At 40.6% G+C, this 11,886-nt stretch overlaps 1 protein-coding gene across 1 annotated transcript; it reads right to left on the bottom strand.

Annotated features, from left to right (window-relative positions):
* On the bottom strand, nt 1–11,147 carry LOC126715062 (AAA-ATPase ASD, mitochondrial-like). The gene is made up of 2 exons (XM_050415491.1): nt 10,879–11,147; nt 1–1,682 (listed from the first exon to the last, which is right to left on the bottom strand). The coding sequence occupies exons 1-2, from the start codon at nt 11,038–11,040 to the stop codon at nt 258–260; spliced, it is 1,587 nt and encodes a 528-aa protein (XP_050271448.1). The 5' UTR covers nt 11,041–11,147; the 3' UTR covers nt 1–257.
* Nucleotides 11,148–11,886: the final 739 nt, after the last annotated feature.

Genomic DNA, 11,886 nt, shown 5'->3' with positions numbered 1-11,886 from the left:
AAAGAACAAGTTAACATATAGTGGTTCTTATTAAACAAATTAACTGAGATACATACGTCTATTCAACCTACTATCTGAGTCATTTCTGACCACAACAATACTATTACACAACTATATATATTTTTTTATATGAACCTATTGCGTACACAAATACCTACTACATAAAGATCAAACTTGGACCTATTTTTTATTATACATCATGCAGAGCATGTACCATTAAACCTGTTCTTCACTTCAGTCCCTGTATCCTAATTTCTTCAAGTGGTGACACCATTATCTTTCACCTCTTTAGCTAAGGCCTCGTCATCTTTCACAAGTACTCCAACGCATTTCTCTTTCACCTTAGCTAAACACCCATCAACTTTCACATCTTCTTGCTTCTCTTTCTCTTCTTTCTCTGCCTTCAACAGTGCCTCCTCCTCAGCCTTCTTTTTTGCTTCCTCCTTGGCCGTCTCAAGAGCTTCAATCAATTTCTTCAAACATGTCTCAGCATCTTCATTCATAGACTTAGGCATCAAATTCTCAGCAACATCAGCAGGGGTAATATTGGTTTCCTCCAACAAGTGGCCAATAGTCGCAAACAAAGGGTGTGAGTCAACATCCAAGTAATTTTTGGCAAGAACCTTGAATGCTTCAAAGCCACAATAAGACAATTCTATGTGCTTGTCCATACGTCCCCTCCTAATAAGAGCCGCATCAAGCTTTTCCACATAATTAGTTGTGAAAACAATGATCCTCTCTCCTCCAATAGCCGACCAAAGCCCATCTATAAAATTCAACAACCCAGAGAGAGTGACCTTACTATTGCTATCCTCTTCACCTTTGGTCATTTTACTAATAGGATCCTTGGCTTCTTCATCATTCGCTTTCTTTTTTTCCTTCTTTCGCTGACCCGTAAGATCAAGTGAGCAATCAATATCTTCTATCACAATGATCGACTTACCTGTGGTTTCAATTAAGAGCCTCCTCAGCTCTGTGTTGTCCTTAACCGTTGTCAATTCAAGATCATAGATATCGTACTCCAAGTGGTTTGCCATGGCAGCAATCATGCTAGACTTACCAGTTCCAGGAGGACCATAAAGAAGATAGCCACGCTTCCAGGCCTTGCCAATCTTAGCATAATACTCTTTTCCCTGGCTGAACTTAATAAGGTCATTGATGATTTCCTCCTTTTTCTTTGACTCCATGGCCAAAGTGTCAAAAGTTGCTGGGTGCTCAAAAGTCGCATGGCTCCATTTCTGTGCTCTGTACCTTTCCCAATTCTTGCTAGGATTGTTAGTGTGCAGCTTCCTTTGTCGCTTGCTCACCGTTATTGCCTTTCCTTGTTGCATTACATGATTGATGTAAGTCCCACAGACAAAATCTCGGTGAGACTTATGGAAAGTGAGCTTGTAATACCTCTTCTCGTCAATCTCCGGGTAGATAGAAATTGACTGTGTTCTTCGGGTGTTTTTCTTGACAGCCCAGAAAAACCTGACCCCTTCAAATTCATCAGTAACCCCTTCGTTCTCGCCCATGCTCAGTTGTACAGGTTGACTACTGTCTTTGACAACTACTGCTTTAAGATTTCTAGCTTGCTTCGAGGACTTTCCACTGAGGTATGTTTCAATAGCAGCATAGGCATCACTACGCTTGAGATCCATGTACTCGTCACTGTCTTCGCCAATGAATTCATTGAACGTTGAAAGTTCAAAAATGTGTACAAAAACACTTTTGAACGTTTAGACCCCCAAAAACCAATTTAATCAACACACGCAATATGTTAAACAATAGTGTGCGGAAACTTAACATATGCTATAACATGGTATTGATTAAACAACTATCTAAGCCACAACAAAATAAACCACAGCAGATAATGTAAAGGCAGAGATAGAGAGGAAGGAAGATGCAAACACAGCGATAACACCAGATATGTTATCGAAGAGGAAACCGAAGACCTCGGCGAAAAACCTCTCCGCCGCCCTCCAAGCGGTAATCAATCCACTAGAAAATACAGTTGGGATACAAGGACAGCAGTAGACCCTCCAAGCCTAATCTACCCAATGCACCTAAGCCCTCCAAGCTTCTTGCTCCAACGAGGTTGCGCCGAACCTTTTTCTTCTCTAGCTTTCCGGATTCCGCTACTACACCGTAGCATCCACCAATGAATATTGGCTCCTTCCTAACTGCTTCCCAGAACTCCAAACGTCTGTCTCACAGAGATGATAATGGTGAGAACCAGGTTTGGTATAATGGCCTCTCAAGGATTTGACAATGGAGAGGAAGAGAGTGAGGGATTTTGATGAGACTCTAAGGTAGAGATTGTGGGTGAAACAATCTGGTTTTTCTTTAGGGTTTCTCTCTCAAAATTCTCTCTGGAAGCTCTCTTTCAAACGTGGGTTAAAAGGGTATTTATACTGGAGAGGAGTGGAATGCGAAACGTCAGGTTTTACCAAAACAGGGGTGGCTCGCGGCTTGACCTCGCGGCTTGACTAAGTCGCGAGTTCCAGTCGCGAGTTAACCGTATGGCCAGTTGTCCTGTTTTGTCCTGTAGTGCTCCAGCTAGCATGACTGTTCATCTTCCAGCATGCTTGGCACGTGTGCATCTTCTGGCGGGTTGAAGCCGCGAGACCAGTCGCGAGTCCCAGCCGCGACACTCTGTTTTCTTGCACACTCTTGAGCAATCTTCACACTATCTCACTCACTACCCTTACAACAAACCCACCTAAATACAGGGTTACTAAATGCTGAATTACAAGCAAATTTGGCACGGAATAAAGCCAATTAGATGGTTGAATAAATTCAACCTTACAATCTCCCCCTTTGGCTATTCCGTGACAAAACCCTAAAACAGACTCTAGACTTAACATGTGAGTTGGGAACAGTTGATCAAAACTCACTCACACCTAATTCTAGAAGCTGTGAAGCACTTGAATCATATGAACATAAACTCCTGAAACACAACAATACACCATGATCATTGTAAGCAGAAAATTATAAATGCATATGAAACAGGCAATAGGAGATCAAGCATAAGATGGAGTTAATAAACAAACCATGGCTTGATCAACCAGGTGAACACCACAAGGTAGTGATCACAGTGTTCATTCACACTTGGAATGATCACAAGGACATACAAGTTAACAAGCACAAGGCAAGACACTTGTATGTACAACACTCAACCAATGCATAGCACACAAGGCATATGCATCTAGGAACAATCCTACAAGGGCACAAGAGTGACAGTACATAAACCACAATGCAGAACATTTGGATTTAAAATACTGATTTCACATAGCATAAAGGCTGCACTTAAGCATGGTACAAACCACATGGCCTACAAACTTATGCATAAAACATAAACCCTCAAAGCTTACAAAAGCATATGGGTACAAACTAACAAATACCAGAATAACAGTTTTACAAAACATAGTATATCAACTTAAAGAGAAGAAGGAAACAAAAAATAAAGACACTCCCCCTTAGATAGTGACACTCCCCCTTAGGGTAATATCCTCCCCCTCTGATTATGCCTATCACTCCCCCTTTTTGTCATGGAATAGGCTAGTCATCCTCTTCTAGTTTTCTCGGAATCTGATCCAACTGAGTCTGAAGAGAAGTAAACTTCATGTCCCATCGGTTGCTTTGATGGTGTAGAGAAGCTGTGAGTCCAGACATCTTTGTATTCACCTCGTGGACAGAGGAAACAATGCGATCAAGTTTCTCATCGAGGGAGAGATTGCTGAACTGAGAGTCACTGTGAGATGCAGAAGTTTCTAGGACATAGATCGTCATAGACCGGTGATTGACGAAAAATTGGTCTATTAATGTGAAGAATTTCGGCCAGGTATGTAGGAGAGACAGAAAAGCTCTTTTGCCGAACCCAGCACTTAAGTTCATCTCCCTCCACAATTGCATTAGCATAAAATTCTTTAACCAACTCGTCATACACGATATCCGGATCCGAGAGAAGGTAATTCCAATCCTTGTGAGCAAAGCATATCGGGATGTCAGTGTTATGAAGTGAAGGCAAATCCACTGCTCTCTCTAGTAGTGGTGTGGCATGAAGAAAGAAGTTCTCATATGACTGATATGCTGAATAGGATCTGAACTTATTGGGATCGAATCGCTGTGATGAAGAGCGAGTCACTTTCGGGAGAGGTGTGTCTTCATCAACATCAATTACAGGTTCCTTCCCTTTGGAAGAACCTTTTTTCACAGCAGCCTTTTTGAATGGAGACATGACCAGTCTGTATTATAAACAAGAGAAATGACAAAAACACAATCCAACAGACTATATCAGCAGAGGGTTAGTGAAAATGTAGGAACAATGGAGAAACCCTAACAGCTGGATGAGTATGGTCAGAAAAAAAATTAGGGACACCAAAGGCCCAACTTAGAACTACACAGTAGAGAGATCAAATATGCCTACAAAAACAGCTGTAAAGGGACGAAAATCAACACCACATTAACAAGATACCACACAAGATCAAAGGGAAATATGATAGCAACAACAGATCAGACAAAAATTAGCTAACCCTAGCTAAGCATATGATGAAGAACACAGCCAACAAAATAAATGAGCTTAAAACCAGAAGCACAGGTTATCATAAGCTAAGAAAGGACAACGATGACATCAAAGCCCAACACAAAACCCACATTCAGAAGTGAATAATCCAGAGGGAAAAACATAACAACAGGACAATTAGAGTGCAAGACAAGGAACCATACCTGTGAGTCGACGATTTTTAGCGGAGAAGAAGCAAACAATGGAGATCGACAATGAAGGCACGGTGAGAAAGGGAAAGTGCAGAAGAAGAAGACAATGAACAGTCACAAAAAGATCGAGGGAAAAACAGAACATTTTAAAAACTGCCCCTGTATGACCAAAACACGCGATTTTCGCGACTGGGTCAAGTCGCCACACAGTCGCCAGCTCAAGCCGCCAAAGCACTCAAGATGAAAATTGTGAAAAATTTTTCTAAGTGTTTTTCGCGACTGGAAGGTCTACCCGCGAGTGAGTCGCGAGCTGAGCCGCGAAAATCTCTGAGTGAATCTCGCGACTGGACCTTCCACTCGCGAACAAGTCGCCAAAACTGACCAGCGAAGATGCGACTGAAACACGCGACTTGACACACCCGCGACTGAGCCGCCAAAACAGGGCAAAACTGTATTTTTGAAATTTTCAGATTTTTCAGCAAAACACTTTCCAAAAACACCTAAAACACTCAAAAATCTTTTTGTGCTTGAATTAACAAAGATTGAGTATGTGAAAACACATTTTATCAAGTACAATCACACAAATGAATATGGCATTTATCAAACATAAACTTGTGTGTTGTGTGTGGATAACAACAATGAAATAGTCCTTTGTCTAATGTGAAGCTTCAATGATCAATTCAACCAAGGCATACACAATTAGCACTAGATCATGTGACCAATCTCAATTATAGAAATATGAATATATGACTTCCCACACAACTTGATAACATAACTTGGAGCCTTTCATTTGACTCCACTTTCAGCCATAACATTTGATCTTTTGAGGCAATCATCTCTCATTGTGAGAGGGATATATAACATTTTTCTTAGAAGAATAGGCCTTTGGCCCTTTTTGAAAGAAATTTCACTTTAAATATAAAGTCGCTTACCCTTTTTCCTAGTCAAATACTAGAATGTGCGACAGGCTTTTGCAGCTCAATATCTCTTGTCATTTGGAGATTTACATTTAGGGAGCTCTTTTTAGCAAAAAAAATAAAACATGGGAAGAGATATAGACACAAGTCTATGCAAGTTTCAAGATCAACATAACCATTTACTAATCATTCATGACAAGTTTGAAGATCTATTTACAACAATCACATAGATTTCAAGATTTTTCCCAAAGTGATATGAGTGCATGAAAACAAGCAATGCTCGACAATGCACAAAGCCATTAGCACAAAGGTACAAGGCAAAACGAGTTTTAAGACAAAAAAAAAAAACTCAACAAAGTCAATCAAGTGTTTTGATTTTCAAATTCTTTATGTGATTTTTGGATTTTTGACTCAAGAAACAAAAAGAATGAATCAGACACAAACAAAACCAGCAGCAAACACAAAAGAACAAGCAAGCAAGAAACAAGTTGCAAAAAAAATGTGTGCTCCAACACAGACAGATATATAAACAGTGAAGCACACAACACACAAGAGAGTCAAGGAATTGTACCGACACCAATGGTCTTACGGAGGGATTCAAACCGTGGACCATCGAGAGGCTTGGTGAAGATATCCGCCTTTTGATTGTCAGTGTGTATGAACTCAAGACACACAACTCTTTCCTCTACCAAATCCCGAATGAAATGGTAACGTATCTCTATGTGTTTGGATTTTGAATGCTGAACAGGATTTTTGGAAAGATTGATGGCACTGGTGTTGTCACAGAAGACACACATCGTTTCTTGAGGAATTCCATAGTCATGAAGTAATTTCTTCATCCAAAGAAGCTGAGTGCAGCAACTTCCAGCAGCGATGTACTCTGCTTCTGCAGTAGATAGAGACACTGAATTCTGCTTCTTGCTCATCCACGAAACAAGATTGTTACCAAGATAAAAACAGCCACCTGAAGTGCTTTTCCGATCGTCTACACTTCCAGCCCAGTCAGCATCCGAATACCCAGCAAGACACGCATTTGAGTCTTTTGAATACCACAGACCATAGTTTGCAGTACCACTCACATATCGAATGATTCGCTTAGCAGCAGTCAGATGAGATTCCTTCGGATTAGCTTGGTACCTGGCACAAACGCCCACACTGAAAGCAATGTCCGGTCTACTTGCTGTAAGATAGAGCAAACTTCCAATGATGCTCCTATACAACGTGGGACTTACTTCAACTCCTGATGAATCCACATTCAGTTTAGTGGCAGAGCTCATGGGAGTGGAGGCATGTTTTTTGGAGTCTAGGCCAAACTTCTTGACAATATTTCTGGCATACTTCTCTTGAGATACAAATATACCCTCCTTCTGTTGTTTGACTTGAAGACCCAAAAAGAATGTGAGCTCCCCCACCATGCTCATTTCAAACTCCTTCTTCATCTCCTCAGAAAATTCAGTAGCACGATCTTCGATAGTTGCTCCAAACACTATGTCATCAACATAGACTTGTGCCACAAGGAGATAATCTTCATCATTTTTGACAAATAGAGTTCGATCAGCATACCCTCTCTTGAAACCTCTATCTAGAAGATAATGTGTAAGACGGTCGTACCAGGCTCTAGGCGCTTGTTTTAAACCATATAGTGCTTTCTTTAATCTTAATACATGATCTGGAAAATGAGGATCCTCAAATCCTTTTGGTTGCTCAACAAAAACCTCTTCATTTAGATATCCATTCAGAAATGCACACTTAACATCCATTTGATAAAGTTTGAACTTCAAGGTGCACGCAATGGACATGAGGATTCGAATGGATTCGAGTCTTGCCACCGGAGCAAATGATTCATCAAAATCCACCCCTTCTACTTGTGTGTAGCCTTGAGCCACCAATCGAGACTTGTTTCGAATTATCTCCCCATCTTCATCAGTTTTGTTTTTAAAAATCCACTTTGTGCCTATAACATGAACGTTCTCAGGCCGTGGAGCAAGTTCCCACACGTCATTTCTCACAAACTGATTCAGCTCGTCATGCATTGATTCAACCCAATTCTCATCTAGAAGAGCCTCTTCAACCCTCTTTGGTTCAAACTGTGCAAGATAACAGTGATATGTTACATGATTGGCTAGCAGAATATTTCCTTTCCTGAGGCGAAGACCGTCATCAAGTGATCCTATGATATTACTTTCCGGATGATTCTTGAGAATTCTTGAGGAAGGCCTTTTTGAAGTGGAAACTTCATCACTACGAGAGATAGGAGGATGAACTTCTGGTGGAGTAAGAGGACTTGAAGTTCTAGACATCGATCTCGTTTCCCTTCTTGGGTTGATGGGAGTCGATTCTACTTCTGGTATAGGTTCTTCACCTTCTATATCCAAAGCTTCTACCTCAACATCAGGCTCTTCGGTGCTCGGCCCTTCTACATCATCAATCATTTCCACCTTAGGTAAGGCATCATCAATCTTGACATTTATGGATTCCATCACAGTCTTTGTTCTCTTGTTGAACACTCTATATGCTCGACTTGTAGTAGAGTAGCCAAGAAAAGTACCCTCATCACTTCTTGCATCAAACTTCCCAAGATTCTCTCGATCATTTAAGATATAACATTTACTTCCAAATACCCGGAAATACTTCACTTTAGGCTTCTTCTCATTCCATATCTCATATGCAGTCTTCTTTGTACCAGCTCGAAAGAAAATCCTATTGCCAATGTGACACGAGGTGTTGACAGCTTCTCCCCAAAAGTTTTGAGGTATTTGCTTATTAAGCAACATGACTCTTGCCATCTCCTGAATCACACGATTTTTTCTCTCTACCACTCCATTTTGTTGTGGAGTTTTGGGAGCTGAAAACTCTCTTTTAATACCACTCTTCTCACAGAAGGATTCGAATCTTGCATTCTCAAATTCTCTCCCATGATCACTTCTAATCTTGGCTATTGGAATCCCCTTTTCATTTTGTAGTTTCTTGCACAGAATCTCTAGCCTCTCACAAGCTTCTGATTTTTCTCTAAGGAATTCAACCCAAGTGTATCTTGAGTAGTCGTCCACAATGACCATGATATATCTTTTTCCCCCTAGGCTTTCAGTTCTGGTGGGCCCCATCAGATCAACATGAAGTAGCTCCAAGCAACGAGAGGTGGCTATCACATTTACCTTGTGATGGCTTGCCTTGGTTTGCTTCCCCATTTGACATGCACCACAAATGGTCTTCTCTACTTTTCCAAACTTAGGAAGTCCCTCAACTGCTTCAAGTTTGGAGACTTTGGCAACTTGTTTGAAGTTGGCATGCCCAAATCTGTGATGCCACAGCTCCAACATATCGACCCGAGCACTTCTACATGATATTGGTGCCGTGGGAACTATTCCATAACAATTATCCGTAGTCCGATTTCCTTCCAAAACCTGAATCCCCTCTTTATTGATGATCAAACATCCTTTCTTGGAGAATTGTACCAGAAAGTTGTCATCACAAATTTGAGTGATGCTCAGCAAATTTGCCTTCAGCCCCTTTATGAACAGCACATCTTTCAACAGAGGCAAACCGGGTATCTCAATGATTCCTTTGCCTAGGACTTGAGCATGGCTTCCATCCCCAAAGGTCACATAGTCACCCACCTTTTCTTTGAGTGACTTAAACAGTGACTTATCCCCTGTCATATGGCGAGAGCACCCACTATCAAGATACCACAGACAAGCATTAAACACCTTTAAAGAGGTATGCACAAAAATGTTCACATGTGACAGACACTCTTGACCTTCAAACACAAACTCATCATCAGGTTTCATGCTACTTTCAGATTGATTTTTCATTTTCAGATTCTCAATCATTTCACACAAAATTCTATTCTTTCTTTTATATTTCTTAATCAATGATTTTGATTCAGATATGCTACTGTGTAAGACAAGATTCTGATTCTCAAGAAATTTCAGCATGTGAACAAAAACTCTAGCATGTTTCTTAGTGTTTAATAACTCTACAAGGTCATCAGTAAGACACCTTTCAGTCATGTGCATAGAGACATTTTCACAAACACTTGAGCTACAATTCAACATGGTATAAACAAGAACAGCAACCACAACACCGGGGTCTAGGATCACACAAATGGTAATGACACCAAACAGCTGTGTACCCGCTCTGATACCAAATGAAAGTTCAAAAACGTGTACAAAAACACTTTTGAACGTTTAGACCCCCAAAAACCAATTTAATCAACACACGCAATATGTTAAACAATAGTGTGCGGAAACTTAACATATGCTATAACATGGTATTGATTAAACAACTATCTAAGCCACAACAAAATAAACCACAGCAGATAATGTAAAGGCAGAGATAGAGAGGAAGGAAGATGCAAACACAGCGATAACACCAGATATGTTATCGAAGAGGAAACCGAAGACCTCGGCGAAAAACCTCTCCGCCGCCCTCCAAGCGGTAATCAATCCACTAGAAAATACAGTTGGGATACAAGGACAGCAGTAGACCCTCCAAGCCTAATCTACCCAATGCACCTAAGCCCTCCAAGCTTCTTGCTCCAACGAGGTTGCGCCGAACCTTTTTCTTCTCTAGCTTTCCGGATTCCGCTACTACACCGTAGCATCCACCAATGAATATTGGCTCCTTCCTAACTGCTTCCCAGAACTCCAAACGTCTGTCTCACAGAGATGATAATGGTGAGAACCAGGTTTGGTATAATGGCCTCTCAAGGATTTGACAATGGAGAGGAAGAGAGTGAGGGATTTTGATGAGACTCTAAGGTAGAGATTGTGGGTGAAACAATCTGGTTTTTCTTTAGGGTTTCTCTCTCAAAATTCTCTCTGGAAGCTCTCTTTCAAACGTGGGTTAAAAGGGTATTTATACTGGAGAGGAGTGGAATGCGAAACGTCAGGTTTTACCAAAACAGGGGTGGCTCGCGGCTTGACCTCGCGGCTTGACTAAGTCGCGAGTTCCAGTCGCGAGTTAACCGTATGGCCAGTTGTCCTGTTTTGTCCTGTAGTGCTCCAGCTAGCATGACTGTTCATCTTCCAGCATGCTTGGCACGTGTGCATCTTCTGGCGGGTTGAAGCCGCGAGACCAGTCGCGAGTCCCAGCCGCGACACTCTGTTTTCTTGCACACTCTTGAGCAATCTTCACACTATCTCACTCACTACCCTTACAACAAACCCACCTAAATACAGGGTTACTAAATGCTGAATTACAAGCAAATTTGGCACGGAATAAAGCCAATTAGATGGTTGAATAAATTCAACCTTACAAACGTAATATTGATATAGGGGTACACGAAACTCACCAATTTCATACCATAACTAAGGATAGAGCTACGAAGATGATCAGGGAAATAGTTGTCAAACATTGTCCAAAAAAACATAGTGGTAGCAATCGATGTGCCAACTAGAGACCATGTTTCCCCCATCATCATCATTTTTCTCTTTGTGAAACCTTTTATGAATAGTTTGAGAATAATGCTTGCTCAAGAAAGAGTAACCCTGAGCTACATTTATTTAGAAATTTCGCCAGCTTAGGGCTTTTTATTATTATTATTATTATTATTATTATTACAAGTCCAGGGGCGGCGGTACGCTATAGTCAGGGTTCAAACCTGACCTGAAAATTATATATATATATATATATAATATTTTTTTTAAAAAAAATTGTTTTGAACCCCCTGCAATACAGATTTGCACCCCACCATCAACCTGACCCCTTTATTTTTTAAAGTCCAACTTAAACTCTAGAAAAAAAAAAAAAATTGGTCTTTAATCTTAGAAATAAAAAACCCATAAGTCAAAATTTGAAAATTCATAAATTAAAAAAAGGGTCAAATAAAATAGCTGCCTGACCTCCAAAAAGGTTGCCTCTACTTCACACACACCAAATCTACCGCTGCCTGACTGTCCTTAATTAATCTGCCGTCGCCACTTGTGTGAGTGTGTTTATAGGGTTTTGTATCGCCGCCCCTATGCAGTGTTATCTTTTGATTTTTTGTTGTTGAGTTTTTGAATCTTGAACTGTGTGCGGGAGCTATGGCGTTAAAAACTGTGTTCTGAACTTCTGATATTTGTTGTTGAGGAACTCAACTTGAGTTTTGAGTCTCTAAAATTTGACCGTGTGTGTGACTATGTGTGGGCCTGTGGGGTTAGTGGGTTATAGACTTATAGGACTTATTACTTTTATTACTTTATAGTGTTTTATTGTTGTTGAATACTTGAGTTTGTGTTTCTTTACTGTTAGGTGTTGGCATGTTGCAGAGTTGCTGTGAGTGTTTTAT

The sequence above is a fragment of the Quercus robur genome, chromosome 2, assembly GCF_932294415.1.
Source record: "Quercus robur chromosome 2, dhQueRobu3.1, whole genome shotgun sequence".
Lineage (NCBI taxonomy): Eukaryota > Viridiplantae > Streptophyta > Magnoliopsida > Fagales > Fagaceae > Quercus > Quercus robur.
This window is presented reverse-complemented; position numbering and strand designations above follow the sequence as displayed.